The following is a 15,446-nucleotide window of genomic DNA, read 5'->3' as shown; positions in this document are numbered from 1 at the left end:
TCCTGAGATTCCTGGTGGTCACTTTGTTTCAGGCTGGTTAATTCCTTGTTTCTTCTACCTCTTGTTGAATTTCTCTGTGACTCTAGTACAGGGGTCAGCAAACTTTTTCAGCAGGGGGCCGGTCCACTGTCCTTCAGACCTTGTGGGGGGGCTGGACTATATTTTGGGAAAAAATATGAATGAATTCCTATGCCCCACAAATAACTCAGAGACACATTTTAAATGAAAGGACACATTCTACTCATGTAAAAACTCGAGGCAGGCCCCACTAATAACCCAGAGTTGCATTTTAAATAAAAGGACACATTCTACTCATATTAAAACATGCTGATTCCTGGGCCATCCGCAGGCCGGATTTAGAAGGTGATTGGGCCGCATCCGGCCCCTAGTTTTGGGACCCCTGCTCTAGTAGTTCCTTTACCTTGTGGCTTTGTATGTTACAGTACTTATTTCCACAACCTTTAAGTATCAGTAGCCTCTGTATTTCTCCCTCTCTGGCCTTAATGCTCATGGCAGTTAAGGCTATGGAAACCGAAACTGGTACAGTATTTCTTCTGCAAAGGAATGGCTATTGTTCAGTCTGCTTCTTTGGCTGCATTTATATAAGGCACAGAAGAAATTCACACTCTCCTCCTGCTAGGAGAGAATTAAAGCGACAAACTACAGCCTCTGAGGCAATAGATGTGATTCAGCCAGATCTGCTTCTACTCAAACTTTAGCTCCATCCCATCCCCCATGCTTAGCAGTAGCTACTGCTACTTTCAACCCAGTTATGGCAGATCTTCCCAGTTTACCAGCCTCTGCTCCCCCCTCTTTAGGGGATTTCTATACAGAACAGTTCAGAGCCAGATCAGGTGTGCCCATGAATTCCCCTTTATCTGCCATTTTTCTAACTGGGGGAGGGGTGTGAAATGGAAAGCTCAGCAGGAGGCCCTGTCCCTGCCTTGGCTGAGTAGTGCTCACTGCACAGAGAGAGGATGGCAATAGCATCTTCCTCTGGAGAAGGAGAACAAGCAGTTCAACCACAGGGAAGCTCTCCCTCAGCTGAACTTTGGGGAATTCCTCATCCTATGGAAACCCCTCTCACAGCCAAGATCCACTGCACTGCCCCAAGGAGACCTAGCCAAGGAAGTACATTTCCCTTCAGCCCCATATCAGTCTCCAAATGTTCTTCATCAACAATATGTATCTACTACTACTTCCACCTCTAGGAGGCAGTCTAAAGCGTGACCTTCACACAGGGGTACTCAGTCCCAACCCAGGCACTCTGTTTTCCCCTGAAGACAACATTGCAGCTCACATGTACATTCAGGCAATCCCGATTCACATGACCAGTTTTCATTGTACAGTAAAGGCGCACACATAAACAGACATGGAGCTATGAAAATGCTCACTCTACATCAAGAGGCATCCAGACTCCTTCTCTGGGTAGGTTTTCTACCAGAGCAGAAACCTCAGAGGAGTGGACACAATACAGGCAGATTGACTGAGGAGAGAATGTCTCAATAATGGGGAATGGAAACTCCATTCGGAGATCTTCCATCTCATAATCAGTCATTTTGGGGAAGTGGAAGTCGATCTCTTCACCACTATAGACAGCTGACAAGTCAGGAAATTCTTCCAATTCTACTTATGGTCAGTGGAAGCAATGGATGCCCTCACAGCACCATGGCCATAGGGGCTACAATATGCCCCCCCTCAGTTATCCCTGATAGCAAGAGCCTGAGGAAGATTCAAGAAGAAAAGGCCAAGATGACCTTGCCTTTTCATGACCCTAACCAACCTTACGTTTTCATGATGCTATCCTCTAACCGTCAGGTAAGAGCTTCTCTCTCAAGGACCCACCTTGGCTCTGTCTACACTTATGGAAGTTGAAGGGAAGAAATGGTTCAAAAGCTACTCTTCCAACACTATAGACACTATTCTGGCATCCAAAATATCGTCCTCAGTACACCTGTATTGGAGGACCTGACATCGCGTCTGTTCCAGTGTGTCAAATGGAATTTTCCCAGACAAGCAACAGTCTTCAGGCTTCCTTCTCTTTCTCCAGGAAGGCTCATCTCTAGGTCTCAAAACCAATACTGTGTGTTGTCAGACTATGACACTTTCATCTGTCTTCTGCAAAGACCTGGATCAACCTGTGTCAGCTCACCAGTTCCTGCCTCATTTTCCTTCAAGGAGCAAAACTTCTCGCCCACTAGTGCAACCACCTGCACCTACATACTGTCCTATGAACTCTATAATGTCCTCCTTATGAGCTGTTCAAGTAGGTCCCACTGTGCTTACTATCCTTTAGAGTTCTGTTCCTGGTAGTCATTACCTCTACCAGATGCATTTCAGAACCAATGCTCTGTAAGTCATGAGACATCATCTGGTTTCTCCACAGGGGTAGAGTAATCCTGTGAACCAACCCACCATTCCTTCCAAAGTTACTTTCACAGTTCCACTGCCAACAGGAACTGATCCTTCTATCATTTGGCCTTTTCTCTCTTACATCCATCAGAAAATAATGACAATTCCTTGAGGGAGGTGGGAACTATTTCTGCATTCTAGAAGTTGATTGAACAAGCTATACACTCACATGATGGGGAGGTGTCAATCAAAAAATACCAATTGGAAGTACATTGTGCAAGCTTGAAAAGTAAAGGTAATTAGTTTTCTAACAAAATGTGATTAAAGTGCAAACTATAGGCTTTCTGAAAGAGGTGAAGTAATTAAACTGCAAAGGTGCTGTGGGAATTCAGTGGTGCTCTGTGTGACTTGTGTTAAATAAGAAATCAAAAAGGCACAATGACTCTCAATCTGTAAAAATTTAAGTTTGTGAAAAGGGCTGTATTTTGTATATTGAAGGATCATAAGCAGTCTTCCTCTTTCTACCATCCTCTTAAAAAGTGAGTGGGAATAATTATATATTGAGCAAAGTTAAAAAATCCTATTGCTAGAGATATTCAAATAAGCAACTGATTTAATATCAATAGCGTGTGGTAGAGTGTTTCTTACATTCCATGCCAGGAACAGAAACTTGGCATCTTGGTAGCATGTAAATGATCTTTTGTTTGTTTGCAGATGCTCTGTTCTGAACTCTCTGCATGCGAAAGTAGTTTATACAAATAAGGAAAAATGGCTTATGTAATAGGAATGTCAGAGTGCACTCATTATCTTTAGTCAGGATTCTCTCTTCTTCACCAGGTAGCTGAGTCCAAGATTCAGTTCAGAGAGCAATATACACTACTATTAAAATGAAACTTATTTTTTATCTACCTCACCATTTCTAGTAGCCAAGAAGGCTGTTTATTATCCTAACAGGTATCCTAATGAGATTGTTTACAGTGGAGCTTGTTGGGGTTGGGAGGCTAAGTAATAGTGCATCTTGTGTTTATCTGTAAAAGAAGCCTGAGCTCACTTTAAATTCTTAAAACTAGAGGAGGGAAATTAGATTGGTGAGTCCTTTGAACTAGCTGCACCAAGAACCAGCTGCTTGCAAAGGAGGATTAAAACCTTTTAATCCTTTTGTGCAAAATAATATGGTGTTTAATGTGGTAAGCATGCTAGCAAAATTAATTTTCATGTTTCTTTTTTCAGGCAGGGGCATTCATATCCATCTCTTCTCAGGCAGGATAAATTTAGTTCTGCCTCTATTCCTGGCTGTGCATGGTCTGGACTTTTTGCACTTCACAGTGCCATTTAATAATTTTGACATTTTCAGGAAAGTTGTAAATTAGGAACTGTGGGTTTCAGTGTAAGCCCCCTGCAACCATCTGTTAGAATAGGGTCAGACACTGCTGGGAAAGCTGCCTAAGGCAGTTCAGTAATAACCCAGCTTTGCAAATAAGTTCACCAAAGTTACTAGCCTACAAAACATTTTAATAGCCCACCTATGGATACATCCATTCAATTTAAAACATTTTTTGAGGGGAGCTAGGTGGCGCTGTGGTTAAACCACTGAACCTAGGGCTTGCTGATCAGAAGGTCGGCGGTTCGAATCCCTGTGACGGGGTGAGCTCCCGTTGCTCGGTCCCAGCTCCTGCCAACCTAGCAGTTCGAAAGCACGTCAAAGTGCAAGTAGATGAATAGGAACCGCTACAGCGGGAAGGTAAACGGCGTTTCCATGTGCTGCTCTGGTTTGCCAGAAGCGGCTTTGTCATGCTGGCCACATGACCTGGAAGCTATACACCGGCTCCCTCGGCCAATAATGCGAGATGAGCGCGCAACCCCAGAGTCGGTCACGACTGGACCTAATGGTCAGGGGTCCCTTTACCTTTACCTTTAATTTCATACTATAGAAATCAAAGGCTACCCCTGCCCCCAGCTGTCTGGAGATTACAGACAAGAGTATGAAAAATCCAAAGGGAACAATATTTAGGGAATGTCATAGTTTATGTTGTTGTAACTTTAAAAAAACAAATTGAACAGTTTTGGCTAAAGCTGTATTGGAACTTTTTCAGTGCTGCTTGTGTTTCATTAGGGTTGCCATATTGTACCTTCACTATTCTTGGTGGCCATTTGCATGCTATGCAGACTATTTCTAATTACACATATCGAATAACAACAGGGAACATTCCCCAGTACCAAGAGCAACATGCAGGGTGGCCACACTGCACCACACTCTTCCTCTCTCTCTTTAACACACACAGAGAGAGACTATACATGTACCTCTCAATCTCGCTCTGCTAAGTGTATCTCCCTCAATCAAAATAACCCTTCCATGGGCCAAGGAAACGTCTGACACACACACACACACACACACACACACACACACACACACACACTAGAAATGACTGGCCACCACATGGTGCTGGGTTGGCAGTCCCTGGTGTAATAAACACCATTTTCACTTGCAAAAGCTGCAGTGCCATTTATAATCTTGTCATCCCTTTTCATATTCAAGGAGATTCATTACTACATTCCTGTCTATATGTGGTCTGCCTGGTGCTATTTTTTTTTCTGTCGGCTGTCTCATGTTTATGTGACCATTCTTATCTCTCACATATATGTTTGTGGTGATGACTGGCTAGGAACAAGACCTTGGGGTTCTGGTGGGTAGCTCAGTTGACCCACTGTATCAGCTGTGAAAAAGGCAAATTCCATGCTAGGGATCATTAGGAAAGGGATTGGAAATAAAAACTGCCAATATCAAAATGCTATTATACAAATCTATAGTGCAACCACACTTGGAATACTGTGTATGGTTCTGGTCACATGTCCCCAAAAAGGATATTTTAGAGCAGGACAAGGTCCAGAATGATCAAGGAGTTGGAGCAACTCTTCTATGAGTTGGGGCTTTTTAGTTCAGAGAAACTGTGAGTATGAGTAGATGTGATGGTGGTGTATACAATTTATGCATGGCATGGAAAAAGTGGATAGAGAGAATTTTAGAACCAGTGGGCATTAAACAAAGCTGAAGGATGGAAGATTCAGGACAGATGAAATAAAGTACTTATTCACACTGTGCACAATTAAACTAGACAATATGTTGTGTTGGCCTCTAAATTGGATGGTTTTGAAAAAGAAAGAATTAGACAAATGTATAGAGGAAAAAGTTATAATAGGCATAATGACTATGCTCTGCCTCCACCATCAGAGTCGGTATGCCTGCAGATACCAGTTGTTGGGAATTGCAGGTGGGTAGAGCACCACTGCACTCAGGTTGTGTTTACTGGCATCCTATGAGTGTCTCATGTGCATCGAGTCTGATTGGCTGAGATAAATTATATTGGAGAGGTTTAATGTAAATCTTCTTAGCAATTGTGTTGGTTGCAGTGGCAAGAGTTTTGGTGTGTGGCAAGAGTTACAGATCTGTGGCTGGTGCTTCCACTGTGTTCTGTAGGCCATGATCCACTCACTGAAGTGGAAAACATTTCCTTACCCAGGGAAGTGTGTCCTTATTGCTTAATAGATGCAGTATGGCATGCATAGTATTGACAAGTGAAATATAAATATTAAATGTTCAGATGAACCATTGGTTTGCTTCCTACAATGAATTTAGATAACAGTATCCAATTTTAAGCTTACCTTTAGTTCTGTAAAATGCTTATGTGAAAAAAGCTTCTGCATATGGGAAAGACAATTTCAGTGTCTTTTATATCCTCGGAGTCTGCTTTGTGATTTCCCACTGTTGTATTTAAATCACTCCTCTCTGCTATTCCACCCTCTGGTTGCCCAAATTGTATACAAAAGCATAAATCAAACAAAACTATTTTTGGCAGTTGATCTTGGAGACCTCAAACTAAGGAATCTCTTACGTCACCACTCAAGGATATATTTTGCATGCCAGAAATTATTGGTGTATATAATAGCTACAATACATATAATTTAAGAACTGGATCCTTATTTTAAAATAATGCCTAGGGAGTTTTCTGTGTTGTAGGAAGCCTGGAGCTTAGGAAGGTGGCCCACTGGTACATTCAATTAGCTTGATTGGCAGAGTTGCTGTGGATGAAAAAAGGGCAAGATTTAGCAACAGCATCATTTGGGATGAGTCAGATTGCAGAAGGTTGTTGGCCTCAGGCAGTAACCGTACCTTGTAACATTATATATTCTGTGTAATCAGCATTATTCCACACCCCATGACAAAGTAGAGACTCTCAACTATTGTCATGAGCACCTTAGTTTAGCATTTTACCTATCCAGGCACCGTCTGCTGCTGGGAACAGGTAGACTTGACTTATTCACTTTTGTATTCCCTATATTTATTTAGTGTAAAATGAGTTTCTTTGAAGAGAAAGAAGCTAGAAATTTTATGATAAAGATTTTCCTGAACATGTTTGAACATTTAGAGCAGGCATCCCCAAACTTCGGCCCTCCAGATTTTTTTGGACTACAATTCCCATAATTCCTGACCACTGGTCCTCTTAGCTAGGGATCATGGGAGTTGTAGGCCAAAAGATCTGGAGGGCCGCAGTTTGGGGATGCCTGATTTAGAACATATGAAATTCATAAATTCACTAAATTTAAGTTACATTGCATATAAACTTATAGAAACATAGAATTATAGAGTTGGAAGGTACCATAACAGTCATCTAGTCCAACCCCCTGGATTGCAGAAATCACTTTGCCCAACATGAAGCTGGAACACAAAACCCTGAGATTAAGAGTCTCATGTTCTACCAACTGAGCTACATGTACCCTAGGAATTAAAGGAAGCTTAAGGTATTCAGGTCATGAGCCATGTGAGGCTTTATAGGTCAACACAAGCACTTTGATTGTGCTTGTGTTGGAAACTAATTGGCAGCCAGTGTAGTCAGACCAGGATTGATGTTATATACTCAAACCGTCTTGTTGCAATCTGGCCATTGAACTTTGCACCAGCTGAAGTTTCTGAACTGTCTTCAGAAGTAGCCCTATGTATAATGCATTGCAGTAATCCAACCTAGAGGTTACCAGAGCATAGGTCACATGTGTTAGGCTATCCCTGCCCAGATAGGGGCATAGCTGGACCACCAGTTGAAGCTGAGAAGGTACAGTGTCTCTGTCTTACCTGGATTGAGCTTCAGTTTATTGGCTCTCATTCAGTCCATTACTGAGGCAATACATCAGTCTAGCACATCCACTGTTGTGCCTGTAGATGTAAAGGAGAAATAGATTCGTGTGTCATGAGCATACTGCTCACAACACACTCCAAAACTCCAGATCACTCAGCAGCTTCATATAGATCAGGCATCCCCAAACTGTGGCCCTCCAGATGTTTTGGCCTACAACTCCCATGATCCCTAGCTAACAGGACCAGTGGTCGGGGAAGATGGGAATTGTAGTCCAAAACATCTGGAGGGCCGAAGTTTGGGGATGCCTGATATAGATATTAAACCTAGGGTATAGAACTGAGCCCTGAGGAATTCTACACTGAAGGCCCATTAGTGCTGAAAAACAATCCCCAAGCATCACCTGCTGAAGACCATGATCCAAGTAGAACTGGAACCACTACAAAGCAGTGCTGTCCACCACCACATCAGATAGCCTCTCCAGAAGGATATAGTGGTTGATTGTATCGAAAGCTGCAAAAAAGTCAAGGAAGATTAACAGGGGCATATTGCCCCTGTCTTTCCCCCAACAGAGGTCATCATATAAGACAACCAGGGCAGTTTCTGTAGAAAAGCCAGATTGAAACTCCAATTGAAATGGATCTAGAAATGAAATTTGTCTGGTTTGACTTGTTTTTGAAAAAACACATGCTTGGTTTTAGTACTTACAGCTTCCTTTTCTAAGTGCTCACAGACTGACTCCAGTTTGCAAGGACCACACCTATTCTTTAAGAATTCTCAAAGATTATAGACAGAGGCTCTGAGATCACATCCACCAGCTCCTTTAGTACGCTTGGGTGTAGCTCATCAGGCCCTGGAGATTTGAATTTGTTTAAAAAAGTTAGGTGTTCCATTATCACCTCTTTTCCTATATTGGACTAGAGCTCCCTCCTTGCATTATTTATTCTGTTATCACCATATTGGGCCCTGCTTTCCTTTTGGGTGAAGACAGAGGCAAAGTAGGTGTTAAGCCAGGCATCCCCAACCTCGGCCCTCCAGATGTTTTGGGACTACAATTCCCATCATCCCAGACCCACTGGTCCTCTTAGCCAGGGATGATGGGAGTTGTAGTCCCAAAACATCTGGAGGGCCAAGTTTGTGGGTGCCTGTGTTAAGCAGTTCCGCCTTCTCTCTGTCACCCAGTAGCATTTCTCCATCTTCCTCAGCTCATTCTAACCTTCTCCCTGCAACTGTCCGCTACTTGTTTGTACTCTTCTTTCATGATTTCCCATTTCTTATACATGCCCTCCTTAAATATCTGCTCATCTGTAAGCTCCTTATGCAAGTACACAGGTTTATTTAGATGCCTTTCACTTTGCTTCCTTGGTGGAATTGTCTGCATTTGTGCTTTCGATACTTTATTTATGAAGAGATTTATAAACCACTTTTCAGGACACATTGTTCACAGTGAGCTAACATGTCCAACAATACACTCATCCCTTTTAAGAGAAAAGGCATGATGTCTGATCCAAATTTATGCTAGTTCCTCAGCATCACAAAATAAATAACATAAAATAGCAAGTCATATGCAGAAGTCCAATACCTAACAAAACAGCTGAGCAGATTGCATTGCAAAATGGTCAGTTACACTGCAATCAAAATTAGCATGAACCTTATTAGCCTTTTGCTGGGGGGAAGAAATACAGATATTTGTAAATAAAACTGAGTAGAAATTGATGTGAATTTAGGTAAGTAAATATGTGAAATCGATGCAAGTTAAGCAATCATGGCTAATGATTGATTTTAATCTCAGGCTTCTGCTTGTGACACTGAAGCTGTTTTGTTGTGAGATATCAATTTTCTGCCTCTCAGAAATAGTTTCTCTGTGCTTACCCTGTACCTCCTCCTGTTAGGCCCCCACAAATATTTCTTCATTATTCCAAATATATTTTCATAGAAGTAATTGTGTTCATCAATACCTTCTCAAATTGAGAGTGTTGTTCACTGGTGTAAATTAAATGACCTAATTACACTACTCTGGAACATTCTCCTCTTTGCTCTATGGTGCCTAGAATGAAATAGAATAAATTATGTATTTACAGCTTTCTTCGAATATCTTATAGCATGATGGTCTCAGTTCTTCTGATTGTCTAGTAGCTCTTTCTGTAATTTTCTTTATAATATCCTTTGGGCAAATAGAGTGACCAGGATTGCTTGTATTGTTGCATTAAATAAAATGTTGTTGACTAAGCTCAAAATGGGGGTTGGATCTCATAGTTTTCAGCGGCCTCTGAATACATTTCTTGAAACCTTTGTTTAGCATTGATGGAAACACCAGTTGAACAGACATTCCATTCCTTCTCCGGTCCCAGAGGAGACTGCAGGGCCTGCAACTCAGATAATGCCCACCTTTCACCTTAACACTTGACTGAAAAAGGCAATCCCACTTCACGATTTTAACAGCATGTAATTATTGGGAATTGGCATTGCCAGGAGTTTGTTTGTTTTTTAACATCTCAGTGTGCATTAAAAAACAAAAACGAAACGAAATGAAAAACCAGTAACAGCAGGTGTGCATTGAGCTCTGTCATAACGGAGCAAGCAAAGCAGAGTAAGCCTTCCAGAAATCCCTTTGTGCTCCATTGTGAGAGATATTGTAAGGCCACCCAAGCTGTTTCAACCATTGTTTTATATTATAAAACAATGTTTTTGTTCTATCCAATAGCTGATTAACTCCATCTGCAGGTGGATTATATACTCCCAGAACTCAGGATGCTTTCAGTGATAACTAAATTTGGACATGGTGGTTCTAATTTTATCAATTTTTTTCCGGCCCGATCATAATGAAATACCCTGTACTTAATTTTTTGTTTGTTTAAACAGCATTTGCCAGTGCCTGCCCACATGGGCTATTTTAAACTGGAAATTCGCTTATTACAGGAGTGTGAAGAATTAACAGCTAAACAGTTATTCCTAAACTATCTTCATAATGTTTTCAAAATGGGTTGTCTTTTTTTGTTCACCGATGTATCCGTTGTTTCTAGGTTTGGTGTCATTCCATTAGTTTTGAGTTGGGTGCACAAGATAGATATAGTCAGATTGCTGTAATATTCATTATCTTTAATTCAGACCCCAAGCACATTTCACCATTCAGTATATTTGTCTTGCAGGCAAGCCAAACTTCATGAAAACTCCTGAGGATCAGATTGGGATATCTGGAGGTGTGGCCTCCTTTGTATGCCAAGCAATAGGAGAGCCAAAGCCACGTATCACATGGATGAAGAAAGGAAAGAAAGTTAGCTCCCAACGATTTGAGGTACACACAGAATATATATTTTTCCTAATAATTTTGTGGGAGTGTCTATATGTTGGGTGGCATTAAAATATAACAAATGTGTGAACTGGAAAGAAATATTTCCTCTTTGATATACATTACCTGGAATATGGGGTTGCTGATTCTCCAAATTTCCAGACTTTGACTACTGAGGGAATTATTCATTCCACATGGATATGTATTGGTTAACTCTCCTCTGAGAGGTAAAATAATAAGATTCTCCTAGTACAGCTTCCTTCTATAATCACTATATTTTCTTGGTGATATTATTTCATCTCATTTTGCTTTGTTTGTAAATTGAAATTAGATGAGTATGAAGTTAATTAAGTTCAGTGTCTGTTCATTTGCAGACCTTGCCATTAAGGGACAATATATGGGTTATATGATAAACACATTTCTCTGTGAGAGGGTTAAAGAAATTTCTTGAATGGTTAATGGCCCAGTTCATGTGTTATAGCCAAACCATGGTTTCCCTATTTGTACTATGCCTCATGCTCTCCTCTCCTAGTCCCCCTTTCTCTCTCTTCCAGTTCACTTAGTCACTTCCTGGTTTGAGCAAAAAGTAGTTTGCTGTGATATTCAAATTCAGAAAACTGTGGTTTGCCTACAAATATGAGCCATAAACCATTATTTACTTTGTACTTCCAGTTTGAATACTTTAAGGAATGGAATGATGAAAGGAGCACATGAGCAGAGGAAAAGGGGGAAATGGGAAGCACAGAAACTTGAGTCATTGTGCTAATGGCCAAACTGTATCATGGCAAAAAGACACAGAGTTTCTTTTAGTTTCAGAATGTCAATCATGCTTAATGCTAAATAGGGTTCACTATTAATAATAAAGGTATAGAATAAAGGTAGACAACTAAGGTATGTGGTATGGTTTCCAAACTGTAATTTACAACAACATCTTGTTGGTTTAAATCTTTGTTAAGGAAGGACTGTACAGATGGAATCATTCACCACGGTAAACAGGGTTGCAGGAATTTGCCCTAGAGAGTGGAGGGGCTGGTTCCTGTCCCTTTCCTGATTCCTCAGTCGTGGTTTAAAAGGAAATGGTATGTTATGTGTCCACCAGTAATAAAATGGGTAATACAATTTCCCCTCTTTTGAAAAAAGGTTATTGAATTTGATGATGGGTCTGGATCAGTTCTACGTATTCAACCGCTGCGTGTCCTTCGGGATGAAGCAATATATGAGTGCATGGCTACCAACAGTGTTGGGGAGATAAATACCAGTGCCAAACTGACAGTGTTAGAAGGTAAGTGGAAGCTCTGTTACAACTGAGCTGCATATACCACAGCCTGTTACATATAAGCTGAACTGTTTGTTTATATTGGAGAGCCTATGCTGTTGGTTATGCTTGCTTTTTCTGCATCTATTTCATTAAAAGGGTAAACAGATCACTGTGTACAATTCCCATATAATGTTCTAGAAGGATAACACAAAGAGGTATTAACTGAAATGCCCAGCAAAACCTCTGGACACAGACCTGCTTCAGACAAAGAACTTGCACAGTTACCCTGCCTTCAAAGTTGCCAGCAAACATTTGCAGCAGAAAACAGTATGCAGGCATTATCCCTCACCTCTAGAGTTGGAGATGAACAGAAGGGGAAACTAACTTCAATAACATGCCCACATTCCCCAAACCAATCTCTGTCCTTCACCCAGATCTTTTAAACTGTGAGGGACAGGTTCTCCTTTTAATCTTAAGAATCAGGGAGCAGGATTAGGTTTTGGTCAACAGGGTTATAATTTTCTCTCTACTACCCTTTATTGTCACAGAATACAGCGGGATTGGCTAATAATCAGCCTAGAATTTGTTCACTACTCCTAGACTACAGGGTAACAAGCAGAAAGCTGTCTTCTTCTGAGTTAAATTGCAATGGACGAGTCCCTTTTTGAATTGAAGTCATTGGTGGTGCGGGGTGGTGGTGGTGGTAGAATTGTGCTTGGAGAAGGTACCGTATTCTCAGAGAGACCGGCTCTATCACCTATAGGATCCTTTGAACCAGGGCGATCCAACTTTTCATATCAAGTGGGCTGGAAGAATACTTCGAAATGTAACCCGTAGGTCACAAATTTCCTTGTTGTGCAAGGGGCGGGGGAAAAGGCTAAAATTTGATACCCCCCCAAAAAAGACCTTGTGCTGCCTTCCCAAAGCTGGGTAAGTGAGGTACTGGGCTTTGGGAAGGAGATATGTAGCTCTGTCAGGGTCCTGGAGCCCTCCCTCCATGTGTTCTGGAATGCCGATCTGGCTGTGGATTCAAATTTCAGGCCAGGGTTCTGGATCCAACAAGTTATCTATTGTATGTGTTGAAGAAAATTTCCATGTCCAAAAATCCTTATTTATATTGGATAAGGAAGTATTGTTTGGGGAATGGAGAGGAAAGAAAGAAAATGAGGGGAAATTCTCTTTTCTCTGTCCTACTTCCCTACATCCATTTTAAAATGTTTTTTAAAACAACAACAACGACACCTCACAGCTACTGCCTCCCCCAATTTATTAGTGTATATCTTTCTAATGACTTCATAGATGGGCCGTGGATGCCTGAATGTGCTGCATTCTCTAAATGCAATTTGAATTTGCCCTAATTGACTAAAATGGAAAATCTGTTTTCAAACGAAAGGATTAAGCAGATTTATTGGTGTATATAAATTATTTACTGATGATATCTTCCAGTGAGGAAGGCTTAGGTTGCTAGATGAATTAAGCAAATGTTTCACTGCTGCTTTCCCCCCACCTTTCCCCAGATTGTTACTGTGCTGAAACATATGTGTTGATGATAGCAATGTAATATTTCATTTATTTACAGCAGTACAATAGGAGTCTCCTTATAACTGGAGGCTTAAGGATAGATCACATGGAATCAAATAATTTACAAAAACCCTTTGTTACTCGAGTATCAGGTCTCCTTTCAGATTCTACTACCGTAAATATATTTTGAAGAACAGGAAAGGCTTAACTTTGGCTTGAAAAGACACTGAAAAATTGGAACATAGACAGATAACAGTTGGCAGCAGTCTACTCTCCAATGGCTTTTCCTTCACTTGATCTGCTTCTGCAACTTGGTGGTCTTCAAAAGCACAATGAGTTTCTGTTTACCACCACCAATGCTGCTGAAAGACCAGTAGGAGACCTGCAGACCAGTTTAAAAGGCTTAGCAGGCCACTGGTTCCCTACCCTTGGTATAAAGCAATAGGTTTCACAGCAAGGATTTTATTTCCAGGCAAATCTTTTTCCAGTCTGTACTTCACTGCGATTACATGGCAGAATGTTATGTGGCCTTCACTTTCTTCAGGAGTAAATCTATTTCTTTGTACAAGTGATTGGCAAGTTATATGGGACATATTATTAAAGTCTTCTCTGTTAAGGTTGGACAAGCATTGTTTTTATTCCTGCTATATCTAGGAGGGGCGCATACTTTGTATGAAGGAAATTAGAAGAGATAAGGGGCTTGTTACTACCGGTAGGGGTCCCTATAGAACCCTTATAAGCTTAAACAATTTGCATGTGGGCTTGGCAAGTAGGGTGACATTTAAGAAACTGAATGGTCTTTTAAGACTATATTACCAGCTGCAGCGTGATTGATTTGGGAATGCCTCTTGGAAGATTATCATAAGAAAACTGACAATTCTATTGGGTTTATGACAGTTTTTCCATTTCTAAAAGAATGCATTTTGGTTGTGGAAACTCTAAGCTAAAAAAACCCTCTAAGGATAAAAAAACTTCATTGTTGGTCCATCACTTACCATGCCAGGGTTGCCATTTCTGATAGTGGTATTTGAAATAATATTTGGATAGTAGAAATGATCCTAGTATTTTTATTTTCTTTCAAGAAATCTCTAGCTTTTGGCAAAGTCTTTTCAGGCACATTACCATAAATTTATGTGGCAAAAAAATTCCCCAAACCCCTCATAGATAATTTAAGTCATATATTCACAACCAGTCGATCAATATTTAGTTGGCTTCTGTGGGGTAATTTCAGCTGGCCTTGATCTAGGTTTTTGTCATGAATTGCGGTGGTCTTTCTGCTTGGTAGCATATTCCATTTGGTATGTTATTAAGACGCAAACTGGAGCCAAGAATCTAACGTAAGCAAGCATTTTGTAGCAGTTACTTCTTTGTGCTGTCCTTCATTCTCCACTTCCATCTCTCTAACTCCAGATCCTGTTGGGGAACAGAGTTGCATACACTTAGTGTAATTGAAAATTATTTCTTCTGTTGATAGTGGAAGAGATAGAGGCATGCAAACAACCTCTCCCTCTCTTTTTCTCTTTTTCTCTTGGGCAGCTGATAAGCTGAATAATGTATGAGTCATATTGAACATTTCTGTCTTTTTCAATTATGACCTGCAGCAGCGCAGAATTTCTCTTGCATGCCTAGCAAAAGAAGGGTTTGAGCAAAGTGAACAGGAAGGGACCAGAATCAATAAACTGACACACACACACACACACACACACACACACACACACACACGGAAAGCTTCAGGGAGAGTTAGTGGGCACTCGGTGTCACAAATTAATAAATATGTGATTGAGCTGTATGACTGGAGGATTACACCTTGCATTACAGAGCCTTTTAAATAGTAGGATTGTGCAGAATGCAAGGAGGGAATAATGTTGCAGCATTTCCAACACTGCACCAAACCAAGTGA

At 40.9% G+C, this 15,446-nt stretch overlaps 1 protein-coding gene across 8 annotated transcripts in view; it reads left to right on the top strand.

The window, feature by feature from the left end:
• PTPRF (protein tyrosine phosphatase receptor type F) overlaps positions 1 to 15,446 on the top strand; it is a 480,822-nt gene that overhangs the window by 235,454 nt on the left and 229,922 nt on the right. For all 8 annotated transcript variants that reach the window (XM_035122098.3, XM_035122099.3, XM_035122095.3 and 5 more), the window contains 2 exons: positions 10,628 to 10,773; positions 11,908 to 12,049. In XM_035122098.3, the coding sequence (XP_034977989.1) occupies positions 10,628 to 10,773; positions 11,908 to 12,049 (288 nt within the window). The remainder of the gene's footprint in view (positions 1 to 10,627; positions 10,774 to 11,907; positions 12,050 to 15,446) is intronic.

This window comes from Zootoca vivipara, chromosome 7, assembly GCF_965207765.1.
Source record: "Zootoca vivipara chromosome 7, rZooViv2.hap1.1, whole genome shotgun sequence".
NCBI lineage: Eukaryota > Metazoa > Chordata > Lepidosauria > Squamata > Lacertidae > Zootoca > Zootoca vivipara.
The sequence above is the reverse complement of the archived record's forward strand: the minus strand, read 5'-3'. Positions and strand labels throughout refer to the sequence as shown.